This window comes from Balaenoptera ricei, chromosome 15 (genome assembly GCF_028023285.1).
Source record: "Balaenoptera ricei isolate mBalRic1 chromosome 15, mBalRic1.hap2, whole genome shotgun sequence".
Lineage (NCBI taxonomy): Eukaryota > Metazoa > Chordata > Mammalia > Artiodactyla > Balaenopteridae > Balaenoptera > Balaenoptera ricei.
In genome coordinates this window covers 54,656,514-54,671,853 of record NC_082653.1, presented here as the reverse complement: position 1 = coordinate 54,671,853, position 15,340 = coordinate 54,656,514, and the positions used below count along the sequence as shown (strand labels likewise).

Genomic DNA, 15,340 nt, shown 5'->3' with positions numbered 1-15,340 from the left:
CCAGGGCAGTTAGGCAAGTAAAAGAAAGAAAAAGCATCCAGATTGGAGGATGAGAGCTCAATTCCAGAAGTGCCAGGGTCAGAGCCGCGGGGGGGCATACCAGCATCCGTAGCTGACTGTATTCAAGCGGGGTTTGCTCCAAGAGCCTGTCACAGCCACGGGACCCAGAATCAAGGATCAAAGTGAGCTCCAAAAGTAGTGCTGGCATCTGAGGACACACACCTCCTTCCCATCCCTCCTGGCTCCTGGCAGGGAGGTGGGACCACCCAGCTCAGAAGGGCAGAGGCGCGGGAGGAACAAGGAAGAAATGCTTGGTGCTCTTGGTGTCACTCAAGGCCCCACGAGGCCAGCCCAGCGCATCGTCCGCCAGGGTCAGGAGGACAGGGCTGCCTCCATGTGTAGAGGCTGGTTGCTTTGTACAAACACACCAGGGTTAGAATAACTCTCCTCAGGGGAGAATGCACAACGGCACTCCTGGGGGCCTAGTCTCAGGGCTGGCAAGGGAGGCCCCCTGAGAACTGTGTCTCCCCTACACATCTCAGGTTGCCTTGAACCCTCTTTCAAAGGAAGGCATTTCTCCACTGAGGAAGGAGCTGCATAGCAAAGTAAGCAGAGCTTGGGGTGGGGTCAGGCACCTGGCATGAAGCCCAGCTCCACCTCCAGGAGAAGCAAGTCCCTTCTTTTCTCTTAGCCGTTTCATCATCTGGAAAATGGGTATATACCAGGTTGAGTATCTCACGCAGAGCCTGGAGCATAGTAGGCACCCAGGGTTTTTATTCTCCAGGCAACAGGACTCAAATGGTGGCACAGTGCACATTTGCAAGAACTGCGAACAACTCCCTCCCAGCCCCTTCTGAGCAGAGGGAGCCAGAGGAGCTGGGCTCTGCCCCACCTCTGTGATGGGCAGAGGGATGCTGACATTTGTTTGAAGGTTTATGGAGGGAAAGGGGTGCATGTGTCAGAACTGGTCAGACTCAGTTTGAGTTCCTGCTACCTTCTCACTGCGTGACCTTAGGCAAGTCGCTTGCCCTCTCTGAGCCTCCGTCTCATCATCTATAAAATGGGCTGGTGGTAAGGATGTCACTAGATCACGTCTCAGAGCAGTTGGCACACAGTGAGGCCTCGACTCTGCTCCTCCAGCTGTGTGCCTTCTTCCATTTAATCCTCTGTATGGCGCCCCCATTTGACAAATGAGGAAACTGGAGCCCAGAGACACTAAGTAACTTACCCAATGTCACACAGTGCAAAATGGTGAACCTGGATTTAAATCCCAAGCCGGCCCAGCCCCTGCTCCCTCAGGAACCCCTTGCTCAGCAGCTTGGAAACAGCCCAGGCATTTTCCGCCGGGGCCATGTGGTCTTGATTTCTCCACCCTCAGTCCTTCAACTCCTGCCAAGCAGTGGCCACACTGCCCCTGAGCATCTCCAATTCCTCTGTTCTGCAGTCTCTCTCCTGCTCCCCAGATGGAACGACATACTCAGAACAGGCCTGGATGCCCGGAACAAATCCCACTCTTACCCTTTACACTCCTTACTCTGTGCCACCATCCCACCTCCCACTGCAGCCTCCTTTTCTCTGCTCCAGCCTTGCTGTTTTTGGAACATGCTGTCATAGGTTGAATTGTGTGTCATCCACCCCTAACAAAATTCATAGGTTGAAATCCTAACCCCCCCCCCAGTACCTCAAGATGTGACCTTATTTGGAAATAGGTCTGTTGTGGATGTAATTAATTAAGATGAAGTCATATTGGAGTAGGGGGGGGGCCCTAATCCAATAGGACTGGCGTCCTTTTAAAACAGGGAAATTTGGACACAAACACACACACACAGAGAATGCCACGTGAAGACGAAGGCACAGGTTGGGGTGAAGCCAAGGAACACCAAGGATTTCCAGCCACACCAGAAGCTAGGGGAGAGGCATGGAACAGATTCTCCCTCGCAGCCCTCAATAGGAACCAACTCTGCCGACACCTTGATCTCAGGCTTCCAGCCTCCAGGACTATGAGGTAAAAAACGTCTGCTGTTTAAGCCACCAGTACCAGTTTGTGGTACTTTGTTATGGCAGCCACAGGAAACAAATATACCCACCAAGCTTGTTCCTGCCACAGGGCCTTTGCACTTGCTGCTCCCTCTTCTTGGAACACTAATCAATCCACTTGACATCAAAGGGGGAGAGAGGTTTGAGTCACAGGGGCTTCCAGGAGGTAGGAGACCTGGATTGGAGGCTCAAGAGATGTTCTGGCTTCAGGGACTCATCTGTGCTGGCCCCCCTTCCTGGGACATCCTCCCCTACCTTCATCCCTGCAAGGCTGCCTCCTGTACTGTTCTCTGTCCTGTTCATTTTCTTGGTAGCACTTATGGCACCTTCTAACCATATACTTGCTTGCACATGGCATACCCAAGGCCTGGGCTATGTGTTTTTTTGCGGCACTGAACTCAGACCTGTGCCCATCTCAGTTCTTGGGCTAACTAGGGCTAAAAAAGAAAAGCCGATGGGCAAGGAAAGAAAGAATGCAAACTTGCCAATGGCCCAAAAAGCCCCAAGAAAGGGGTCCAGGGAGAGGAATGACAGGCCGTTAGCTCAGTGCACACAGCCAACCGAGCTTCACCAACTTCCTCTTGTTACAAACCTCTTGTTGGAAGAACCCTGTCTGGCACCCCCAGATAACGGCAGAGCTGATCAGCAGCAGACGGGCTCTTGGACCCAGCTTTCCCTGACTGTGTGAGGGAAGGCACTGCTGTTTCAACAATGGTGCCACCCCAAGCACTGAGGGGACCCCAGAGCCCAGGCTCCATCTGGAAGGCAGGGGGCCCCAAAATAAGGAGTCTACCCCAGTGCTAATTCTCCAGAGTCAGAGGCTGTCAGCCAGAGATTCCTTGGGGTTGTGAGGGCTGGTGTTGGACACTGTTGTTATGGTGACATTTACAGAGGGCTGACTGCACCATTTTGTCCTCATGACATCCTGTTGGGATGGAAACTCGTATTTCCCCATTTTACAGATGAGCAAGTTGAGGCTCGAGAAGGCAGAGTGACTTGCCTCTGGCATCACAGGGCCACTAAGTGGTGGGGTTGGATCGCAGGTCCATCTGACCCAGCCCCCAGCCCTGAACCTCCCAGTCCTGCCTCTCAGGGGACACTGGCTACATCACAAATATCAGTGTTTTGGAAATCCTGCATCCTGCTGGCCCAAAACCCTCAGATCAGGGCCCCTTTGCCTTTAGCAGGTGACAGGGTCTTACAGGATCATGTAGTTCATAGGACCCTCCCTGTGTTGGAAACCAGCTCACACAGCTAGTTTTATCCCTACCTGAGAGCCTCAGACACTGACTGCTATCCCCAAAAATCAGGCCTGAGCTTCTCCCAGTTGGACAAACACATGCTGTGGCCTCCTCAGGGACACAGGGTAGCAGAAGGATTCGGTTTCAGCCCTTCCGCCAAGTGATTGGAGAGGGACACCCACGCGTGCCAGCTCAGAAAGGGAGCTGGTCCAAGGCCCAGAACTTGCCCAGGCAGGGACAGGGCTGGGGCAGGCAGAGGCCAGTGGAAACTTCTATTGAAGGTCTCCTATGAGCTGCCCATCCTGCAAAAATCCACATCAACACACTAAGCATGTGGAAAGGGGAGCCTGGATTCCTAGCCAGACTTGCCCATCTCCAGGCTGGGTAACCTTGAGCACAGTACTTCCTGTTTCTCCCTGAGAACATGATTAGTCTATAACATGATTACTCTATAAAGGGGAGTAATCATGAAACCTCCCAATGAGTGCTCAGTTGTGCCTCTTTCCTTCTTTCCCGTGTCACAACTGCTGAAGTAAAAACTCATCAGCCCTGAATCCCTAGTGCTTAGCAAAATGCCTAGCGTGCAGTCGACACTCAATAGACATTACATGATAAAGGAGTGAATGACAGTGCAGCTTAGCCATGAAGGGTGTGGACTCTGGGGCTTGGGTTCGAATTTCTGCTCTGCTTACTACCAGCTCTGTAGCCTTGAACAAGTCATCAAGCTCTCAATTCCCTCCTTCCTTCATTTGTTAAAAGGAGAATAAGAAAAGTAGCTCTCTTACTGAGCCATCAGGGGAATAAAGGAGTCTGTTTTGGTTAAGAGCTGAGAACAGTGCCTGGCACATGGTTCGTTCTACATAAGCATTTGTTCAATAAATTTAAATTTTAAAAAAGAGTGAGATTCTATAAAGTACAGAAAAGCTATTTCTGCTAATCACTTGGCAGCTGCTCCCTCCTCCCCTCCCCTCCCTCCTTCCTTCCTGCTCTTCCTCATGCAAATTCAAAGGAAGCTGGAATGCTGCTTACCCCAAACCTTCCGCCAAAAGTGGGAAAAGAGTATCCAAACCACACCAACATATTCTAGCCCAACACTTCACCTTCTCTTTCCGTGCTGCAGGCTTGATTCGGCACTGACAACCGTGACCACTGCACAAAGTGTACCCTCCCTGTCACACTCCTCAGGGGACTTTCCTGTCCACCCCCAGCTTCCCCGGCAAGCCTGGGAGACCCCAGGACAGACGTATCAATCCTCTCAGCTCCCCCAACTCTTTTTTTAAATTGCGATATAATTCTCATACCATAAAATGCACTCTTAAAAAGTGTACAGTTCAGGGACTTCCTTGGTGGTCCAGTGGGTAAGACTCTGCGCTCCCAATGCAGGGGGCCCAGGTTCGATCCTGGTCAGGGAACTAGATCCCGCATGCCGCACCTAAGAGTCCGTATGCCACAACTAAAGATCCCGCATGCCGCAACAAAGATCCTGCGTGCCTCAACTAAGACCTGGCGCAGCCAAAATAAATAAATATATATATATGTATTTTTTAAAATAAAAATGTACAGTTCAGTGGATTTTAGAACATTCACAAAGTTTTGCAACCATCACCACTCTCTAACACCAAAACGTCTCATCACCCCACAGAAACCCCACACCCATCACAGTCACTCCCCTTTCCCCCCAACCCAGCCCTAGGCATCCACTAATCCACTTTCTCTCTCTATGGATTTGCCTTTTCTGGACATTTAATGCAAATGGAATCATATAATACGTGGCCTTTTGTGTCTGGCTTCTTTCACTGAGCATTATGTTTCTGAGGCTCATCCATGTTGTAGCCTGTGTCAATGCTTTATTCCTTTTCACAGCTGAATAATATTTCATTGTGTGGATCCCCCAGCTCTTGGCAGAGTTGCTCAGAGTTGCTGAAGGAGCCATCAGACACCCGATGGCAGTAGTTACATCCCCGCTGATGAAGGCAAGCAGACATGGGTGAACCAGGGCAACATCACTCTGGAACCTTTTGAAATGACTGCTGTATACAATCTATAGAAACAGCTGTACCCAGATGGCCCTGTAGCTGAGAAACCTGCTGCTATTCTAGTCAAAGGCAGCTCAGGAGACAAAACGATGGAGACAAAAAGTCAGAAGGACCCTGCAGGGGGCAAGGCTGGGATATGGTGAAGTGGCAGAGACAATGCATGGGGTTTAGATGCTGCCTCTGCCACCTGCCAGTGGGGTGATCTCACCTTAGCTTCTCTGAGACTCAGTTTCCTCAGAAAAAAAAGGATGATGATGATGACAATGATACCGACTCTGTAAGGGTTGCTGAAAAGATTAAAGGGAGATAAGATGTGTGAGACATTTAGCACAGTGCCAGTCACCACATAGTAGATTTCTTTTTTTTAATGGACAAGGGTAAACCAACAGGTTCTTGAATTGATATTTGTACACCCATGTTCACAGCAGCATTATTCACAGTAGCCAAAAAAGTGGAAACAACCCCAATATCCATTGACAAATGAATGGAAAAACAAAATATGGTCCAGCCATATAGGGGAATATTATGCAGCCATAAAAAGGAATGACATACTGACACACGCTACAACATGGATGAACCTCGAAAACATAATACTCAGTGAAAGAAGCCAGACACAAAAGGTCAAATACTGTATGATTCCACTTATATGAGGTCCCTAGAGTCGTCAAATTCATCGAGACAGAAAGTAGAATGGTGGTTACCAGGGACTGGGGGAGGGAGAGAACAGGGAGTTAGTGTTTAATGGGGACAGAGTTTCAGTACGGGAGGATGAAAAAGTTATGGCAATGGATGGCGGTGATGGTTGCACAACAATGTGAATGCACTTAATGCCACCAAACTGTACCCCTAAAAATGGTTAATTTTGTGTTATGTATATTTTACCACAGTTTTTTAAGAGGGTAAGCCATCTTCTGGATGGTTTATAGCCCTACCAGATCGTGATTTGGAATAGGGTATCATGTCTGTGTTTATTTGTTTATAGTCAATGCCTCTGTCTCTAGGTCTGTTTCCTTCCCCACTGGATTCCCCAGTGGCCTCGCAGCACACCTGGGACACCATAGACACCCAGCCAATATTTGCTTAAGGAGGGAAGGAAGGAAGGGAAGGAAGGAAGGAAGGAAGAGGAAGGAAGCTGGCCTCCCTTTGCCTGGCTGGGACCTGGTGTCCTCCTCGGGAGGTCATGCTAGGGGAACGTTTGGCCTCTTCGGCCCTGCGGGAATGTGCAGCCCATCGGCTGGGCCAGGGCACTGCACAAAAGCCTGCTGTGGCTTCTTACCCACTCGCGGGGAGCGGAGTGGGGAGCAACCCTCCTCTGAACATGCTCCGCACCCACGGACTTCCGGGATCAGCTGGTACCCCTGATGGTTCAGGGAGAGGCAGGGCGGCAGCGAGGCCAACCTAGAGTGTCTTGACACTTAGTGCTATGTCAGGATCATGATGGGAGGGAAATGCTATTTTATTTTTATTTTTATTTTTTTATATATTTATATATATATTTATTTATTTATTTATGGCTGCATTGGGTCTAGACAGCGGCGAGCAGGGGCTACTCTTCATTGCAGTGCGCGGACTTCTCATTGCGGTGGCTTCTCTTGTTGCAGGAGCACGTGCTCTAGGTGCGTGGACTTCAGTAGTTGTGGCACACGGGCTCAGTAGTTGTGGCTCACAGGCTCAGTAGTTGTGGCACATGGGCTTAGTTGCTCCGAGGCATGTGCGATCTCCCCGGACCAGGGCTCGAACCCGTGTCCCCTGCATTGGCAGGCAGATTCTTAACCACTGCGCCACCAGGGAAGTTCCGAAATGCTATTTTAGGTTTTCTAAGTGTCTCAGGAATGCACCCGGCCTTGGTTAACTCTGCTTCCCCAAGCTCTCCCCACCTCTGGGATGGAAATCCCCCCTCCAATCCACTTTCCACACCTTCCCAAGCTCCCAAAGTCCTTGAAGAAATGAACTGACCCCGCCAGCCACTTTCTAAATCACAGGGGCCCAACTAAGCCACATTCATTTCTTCAAAGAAACAAGTTCTGCCCCAATTACAAATCCTGCTACATGGCATTGCCTGGACTCTCTCTCTCTCTGTCTCACAAACACACACACACACACACTGCAAGCTCTATGAGGGCAGGAAGGGATCATGTCAGGAGAACCAGGTCAAGACAGAACGAGAACAAGACAGACCAGGTCTCCCCCTTTCTGAAGCTTAATGTAATGAAAAAGACCCATATAAACAAATAAACAAGCAAATTCCATATAAACAAGTAGGCAAGCAAATTAACAGAATAATGATGCATTTCAAAAAGTGCTAAGAATCACCTAGTCTGTAGCCCCTGCAACCTGGCACGGTGCTTGGCACACAGTGGAAACTCAATAAATATTTGTGGAATGCATACGTGCAAGAATTAACACATGCATAAACTAATGAATGAGGGCCTAAAGTTGATTTCAGGGCCCTCTGAAATCAGATTACTTTGCTGGGAAGTGGATCACCCCCGTTCTCCCAGCCCAGATCAGAGCCCGTCAGGGCCCTGTAAGAAATCCAGGGTGGAAAATGTTGCTTCCCTTAATCTGTTAGCAACAGGATCAGATGACAGGCTCCAGGGAACTAATTTAAACTCATTTAAATAAGGCCCCAGCTGCTTTATTAAAACCACATCCATAACAACGATTCCAACTTTAACTGCCTGCAGCTGGTCTGGGCTGCAAGGATTTACCTTCAGAGGCTGCTCCTTATTAATAACCCATCTGCTAAATTACAAGCTGTTCATCAATACAAAGTCCAGGTCTTTAAATATTTTAACACTTAATTGCACCAACAGCCCTCACCTCTATAACCGTTCCTCCGGATGAACAGCCAGCCTATTGCTTAGGAAATTCTACTCCGTGCCGTCTTCCTCCTTTAGGTTTGCAGAATCTGAGATGACCTGAAACCACAGGGCTTTGAGCCCCACAGGGACCCCTGGGCAGTGGACGGACAAGAGGCAGCCAGGTCATTTCTGAAGCCCCCTCAGCCACTGGCACACAGAGGTTTACTGAACGTCAGAGACAGAATCCAGAATGTCTGGCTGTGAGCTCAGGCTATGGGGTCAGATTCCCTAAATTCAAATCTCTGCCATTTACTAATGATGCCAGTGACTGAGAGTTATGGGCTGAATCGTGTCCCCCAAAAAAGCTATGTTGGATATCTAACCCTGGGTACATCAGAATGTGGCCTCATTTAGAAATAGTCTTTATATAGGTAATCAAGTTAAAATGAGGTCATTAGGGTGTCCTTATAAATCCAGGATGACTGCTGTCCTTGTAAAAAGGGGAAATTTAGGGAATTCGCTGGTGGTCCAGAGGTTAGGACTTTGCACTCTCACTGCTGAGGGCCCAGGTTCAGTCCTTGGTCAGGGAACTAGGCTCCTACTAGCTGCGAGGCGTGGTCAAAAAGAACAAAACAAAACAAAACAAAAAAAAAGAAATCTGAACATAGAGGTGCACACACACAGGGAACATACCATGTGAAAGTTGGAGTTATGCCGCCACAAGCCAAGGAGCTCCAGAAGCCAGGAGAGAAGGCTGGAGCAGATCCTTCCCAAGCACCTTCAGAGGGAACACGACCCTGCTGACACCTGGATCTTGGACTTCTGGCCTCGAGGACTGGGAGGCAATACATCTCCGTTGTTCTAAGCCACCCAGGTGCGATGCTTTGTTACGTGGCCTTAGCAAACAAGTACACTGACACAGGGACAGTCTCCTTAACCTCTCTAAGCCTCAGTTTCCTCTTCTGCTGCAGCTGAGGCTGCTATTAAAGTACTTGCCTCTGAGCTGGCCTGAGGGGGTGGGCACACAGAGTGTTCATTAAACCTTTCTGGGCTGTTGTGATCAGCTGCCCTCCAAGAAGCCAGGGACTGTAGGTTTTGGCTCTGCTCTCCTTTGCAGGGTTCTGATGGGGTGTGGACATTCCAGACACAATCCTGATGGTAACTGCCCCATGGGATGGCTTACTCGGCCCAGAGGCCACCCCAATAACTTCAGATCCTCAGCCCTGAGAAACAGCAGGGCTCATGGTTGGAGATGTAAACTCTGGAGCCAAACTGCCTGCAGTTAAGTCCACACCTGCCATGTGTTCGCTGTGTGGCCTTGGATAATCCATTCATCCTTTCTGTGCCTCAGTCTCCTCAACTGTAAAATGGGGCTACCCACCAAACCTAGCTCATGGGGTAGTTCTGAGAAGCACATGAGTTAATATTTGAATGAACTCAAAACTAGTAGGTGCTGTGTACATGTTTGTTAAATAAAATTTAAACTAGAATCTGCCTAAATATTCTAAATAATAACCACCATTCACAGCAGGGGTTTCTTTGGAAGGAATAGGTCCACACAAAAACTTGTGCATCAGTGTTCACAGCAATGTTATTCATAATAGCCCCAAATTTGAAACAATCTAAATGTCCATAGGCTTGTGAATGGATAAACAAATGTGGTCTATCCACATAATGTGAATATTATTCAGCCACAAAAAGGGTTGAAATACTGATAGATTCTACAACCTGGATGAACCTTGAAAATATTATGCTAAGTGAGGGAAGTCAGTCACAAAAGGCCACATAGTGTATGATTTCATTTATATGAAGTGTCCAAAATAGGCAAAACCATAGACAGAGAGTAGATTAGTGGTTGTCAAGGGCCAGGCGGGATGGGGAAGTTTAGGAGATAATGATTAAAGGGTATGGGGTTTCTTTCTGGGGTGATGAAAATGTTCTAAAACTGACAGTGGTGATGGTTGCACAACTCTATGAATATACTAAAGACCTTTGATTTGGACCCTTTAAATGGGTGAATTGTATGGTAGGTGAGTTATAGCTCAAAAAAGCTGTTAAAACAGTAAATGATAATAATACACTTAAGGGATATTTCATGAGCATTAAACAACGTGCCAGGCTCTGTCTGGGTACACATGTCCCTTCACTTAATCCTCACTTCAGCTCTCTGAGGAGCAGCGGCCTTTATTATCTCCATTTCACAGCTAAGAAATTGGAGCAGGGATCCGGCCTGGAGGGTCTGGCTTGTAACCTCCACCCATTCAGGAGAAGAGCCCAGATGAGCTGGAAATCATTCACAATGGGCTGTAGGCTGACCAGAGAGTGGCCTTCAGGGCTTAAGTAACCACAGTCCACAGTCCAAAACATGGTCTTTGTGCTCTACATACTGGGATCTCCACAAAGACCCCCCACCTTCGGGGACCCCACATTCAAAGGGACAAGGGATTCTCTCCAACCCTGGATAGGCAGCTGCCTCCATTGTCTTAATTGTATTCCTCTGCTTACCAAGATAATACAAGCTCATTGTTTTGAACCCAATAATACAGAATACTATCAAGAAAGGAGAAAGCAAAGGTCCCTAGAATTCCATCCTTCAGAAACAGAATTCATGTCAAGGAATTTGGCCCAAGGAGAGAGATACCCATTCAGTGGATTAGTTACATTTTTGAAATGAAAGAGAGAAATCATTTTTAAAAAAATTTAAGCTGGCTCTAGAAAGGTTGCCTTAGTACTATTTTATAACCAATTCCACAAACCCAGTTTCAGTGGTTTGTGAACTTCAGTGGTTTGGTGGATTTCTGAAGAAGTGAAGGGATGCTTTGATTCTCAAGTCAGTTTTGTTAAACAGAAAAACCAAAAGGCCAGCTTGTCTGGTCACTCGGATATGGTCAAAATAGCTGAGTTCATCCGAAACTTCCCTGGCATCTGACCCAAACTGAGGGCAAGTGTTTAGCTGAGAAACAAAGACCGACATTAAGTGCAGAAAAACCCTTTTGTGCCCACACAGCGAGCAAGTTATGTTGAGTTATGCAGCTATTCTGGGGACAATGCTGTTTTGTAAACAGTTGGCAAAGCGGCTTTGTCGACAATGTTGGGGCAGTTTGGGGCCCTTTCACCAACAAGGACTGTATGGAGATAAGGTGACATAGTATTTGAAAAATACAAATGACAAATTAGTACAATACAGATAATAAATATCTGAAAACTTTTGTTTCCTGTTGTACCCACAAGCATTTATCCATCAACCCCTAGAGATTGTTAACAGCTAGGGGAGTAAACTGAGTCAATTATGGAACTCAAAGCTGACAAAATACACTTCACATATTCCAACAGTCCTATTAATACAGTCTTAAGTGCTAAGTCTTAAGTCTTAGCAGGCATTTTTATTTTAAAATGCAATGATTGTAAATATTTTTTTGAGAATCCTAAACATACTAAATTAAATTTACATTTATTAAGCCCATGCAATAATAGAAATTTGCTAGTTTTCCATTCTATAGTCATTTGTCTCAGCTTCTTGGCTTCATGGCTCTCTGGGCCATAGGTTATCCCAGAAAAGTGGGGACAGTGTCTCTCTTCTATTGAGTGAATGAATGAATGAATGAGTCCTAGGGTCAGAATATGTGAGCTGTCTGGAGCCTTAGACAGAGGATGACTATTTATATTTAGCTGCCATTTATTGTCCACTAAGTATGGACCAGGCCCTGTGCTGGCCACCTCCCCTCCCCACCCCCCACCACACATGCACTCTAATCACCTTCAATCCTAATTACAACCTTATGAGGTGCATATAACCAGTCCTATTTCACAAAGGAAGAAATGGGGGCTCAGAGAAATTCAGTGACTTTCTAAAGACACACAGTCAGAGCACAGCCAGGCAACGGCAGGGACGCAGCACTTCTGACTGCACATCCCTAGGTCTCTGGGGTGTCCCACCCCCATTACAAATGAAGGAAAGTCACACAGCCACAGACAACAACACAATAACAGTAACAATAACAGTAATAGCATTTGGTCTGTGCCAGACCTTGTACCGGGAGCTTTACATGTGTTGACTCAATCCACAGCAGAACCCCAGATTTGGAAACCATGTAATCCTCATTTTAGAGATGGAAAGTGCAGGCTCAGAGAGGTTAAGTAACTTGCCCAAGGTCACCCAGCTTGTCAATACAAGCCCAGGCCTGCTCCTGCTTCTTTCCTGACCTGGAACCATCTACACATTACAGCACGACATGTATGGATTACTGCAATGATGCTTTTTCATCTTTTACGTGACTATAAACACATATGTAGGTAGATTCATAGAATAGGTTAGGGGAGGACACACACACAGAGCCGTCAACTGATATGAAAGTCCTCGGATAGTAGGCTGGGATTAAGCAACCAAGGGTGGGATGAGGACGATGGGGGTGGATTTTGGTGTTTCTTACACTTTCAGTACAATCATTTAAAACACCATGTGGTGTAATAACAGGGACAGCTGCATTTAGTGAGCACCTACTGTGTGCCAGGCACTGAGCCAGAGGCACCAGGCACTATTTCATTCACTCCTCACCACAGCCCCATAGCATTGCTTCTGTTTTACTGGGGAGGAAAGCTCTGAGAGGCAGAGTGATTGGCACCAAGAAGGAAACCCACGTCTGCCTGTCCCCCACACCTGCCCCACAGTGCACAGACCATTGATCCAGGAGGGCCTGGGAGACAGTTCTATGTTGCATAGTTAGACAACTGCTCCCAGACCCTTCCTGCCCACTCGCGCCCCCTCTCCCCCTGGTCTCAGCTTCCTTGAAGGGGAGGGGGGGGCGTGTGAGCAGAGGGAGGACATGGGGGGCGTTGTGGTCCTGGAATCCCCACCCCCACCCCCACCCCCGCCCACCGTGCAGATCCAAGCCTGGCTCTACCTCTTCCTGGCCACAGAACTTAAGGCCATTCCTTCACCTGTCCAAGCTTTGGTTTAATGCAGGTAAAATGAGAATAATAAGAGCTTCTGGGAATTAAACAAAACAACGTATGTAAATTTAGCAAACCCTCAGTGAATGGCTGCTGTCATCATCCTCATTAGAATATGTACCATTATTATTATTATTATTACTAACAGTACACAAAACGACAGCCAGCAAACAGCTCGGCCCTTGATAGCCTTGTTTTCTGACAAAGGAGACCAAGATGCAAACAGATAAGCTTCAGTAAGGAAAAGAAAGAAAGACCTTGTGTTTGGGTCAGTGGGCAAGCGTTCTAGAAGTTGTGGGGAAAGGTGGGATGGCCTGGTTAGAAGCTGGACCCACCAGGTTAGTGGAGTAGCTCATTAATTCCTTCTGATCTGGGGATCCGAGGGTCTCCGTCTCCCTCCCATCATAGCTGACCTCTTGTTTCCCTCCAACTGTTACACAAGGGGCCCTAGGGTCAGGGGTCACTCACCGCCATGACCAACTCAAATGGGTACTTGTAGACGCAGACAGGAGACTGGTACTTCTGCACCATGTTCTCGCAGGACCACCAGCGGAAGCCAGCCAGGCAGGAATGGGCACAGAGCCTGGGTGAGGGCATCTGGTGAGGGAGCAGCTCCCTGCACGGGAAGCAGGAACCCTGCCCACTGCACCCCAGCAAGGGGCAGGCCCATCCCTTTGGCCCCATCTGCACATCTCCCCAGCCCTCAAAGCAAAGAGGCCGATGTGATCCCCAAATTACTTTGGGCCATGCCCCAAACACTTGCCCTGTCCATTACTCAATGCCCCGGACCACACTCGCTCCTCAGGAGCAATCAGTACCCCCAAACGTTCCTCCATCCTCGTGCTGAGGGCCCCTGGAAAACCCCATAAAGCCACCCACCTGGAAACACACACATTCGCAATTCTTACACTCCCACAATTCATTCACCCACTGCACCCCACAGCTTACCATGGGCGTCCCGACCCTGCAGTCCCCCCAAGAATCATTGCACCTGCCCTCCCATTTTCCTCCAAGACACCCTAACATACGCACACAGTCTTCACCAAACTTCACACGCACTGTCTCTGCCACACACGCGCACACATGCACGACTCCCCTCCCACACGGGACCGCCCTTGCACACGCCCTCAACTTTGCACACAAGCCCAGCTCCCTGGAGCGCGCACCTACTCAACTCCATGCTCGCACATAGCTCCCCGGATGCGCATAGAGATGCACACACACGCACACACACTGATGCATGCGCCCACATGCATGCAGGCACAGGCCCCCCGAAGCCCCGCTCACCCTAGCCCTCGGAGTCTCCGGGACGCAGCCCCGCGGCAGCACGGAGCTGAGCCCGCCGGGATCCCCCGCGGCCGACTGGCCCAGAGCGCAGCACCGGGGCGGGGCGCAACCGCGGTCGCTGGACCCTGCAGTCCGGGCCGGCGATCGCCGAGCGTGGGGCGTCCTGACCTGCACACCCTGCGTCCGGGCCGGTCAGGGAGGGGCCTGCGGGAGGGGGGAGCGCTCCAGGACCCAGGACAGCGGAGATCCCGCCCTGGCCTGGCCCCGCCCCCGCCCTCCCACTCCGCTCAGCCCCGGCCCCGCCCAGATTTACCCTCTGGACAGGCCCCGCCCCAGACTGGCCCCACCCAGCCTTAGCCCCTCCCTTCATTTTATGCATCCTTGTTTGACCACGCCCCCACCCCGGCCCTTTCTCCAGACTGGCCACTCCTCATGCCCGCCACGCTTCCATAGGGTCCCGCCCCTAAAGCACGCAGCCTCGGGGGTGGCTCAGCCCCAGGAAGACCCCGCCCCAAGGCTCCAACCCCAGTGTAGCTCTGCTCCCAGGCGAACCCTTGCCCCGCCCAGCCCTGCTGGCCCTAGTACAGTTCACGTTTGGCCCCCTTCCCTAACTCGGGTCAACCCCCTCCGCCTGGGCTCTGAGTCTGCTCCCTCCACTGGCTACGCCCCAGAGCCCTTTTGGCCCTGCCCTAAGCCGCCAACGTGCATCTTTCACTCACATGCTTGCATTTACAGAGCTCCTGCTAAGTGTCAGGCCTTTCTAGGCGCTGGAGAGTCATCAGTGAACAGAACAGGTAAAAAATCCTTGCCCTCGTAGAGTTTACATTTCAGTGGGGGAGACAGACATTAAATAAATAAGGCAAATATATAGTACTATGTGAGATGGGGGAAAATACCAAGGTGAAAAAATAACCAGGGAAGGGATTCAAGAAGCGAGCGGAGTGAGGGTACAATTTAAAACAGGGTGGACTGGGGCTTCCCCGGG

The 15,340-nt window shown here is 49.5% G+C and overlaps 1 protein-coding gene across 1 annotated transcript in view; it reads right to left on the bottom strand.

Moving 5' to 3' along the window:
- The window catches only part of SEC14L5 (SEC14 like lipid binding 5), a 41,663-nt gene extending 26,874 nt beyond the window's left edge, over positions 1-14,789 (bottom strand). The window contains exons 1-2 of the mRNA XM_059898693.1: positions 14,757-14,789; positions 14,356-14,532 (exon numbers count right to left, since the gene is read on the bottom strand). Coding sequence (XP_059754676.1) covers positions 14,356-14,532; positions 14,757-14,789 — 210 coding nt within the window. The remainder of the gene's footprint in view (positions 1-14,355; positions 14,533-14,756) is intronic.
- Positions 14,790-15,340: the final 551 nt, after the last annotated feature.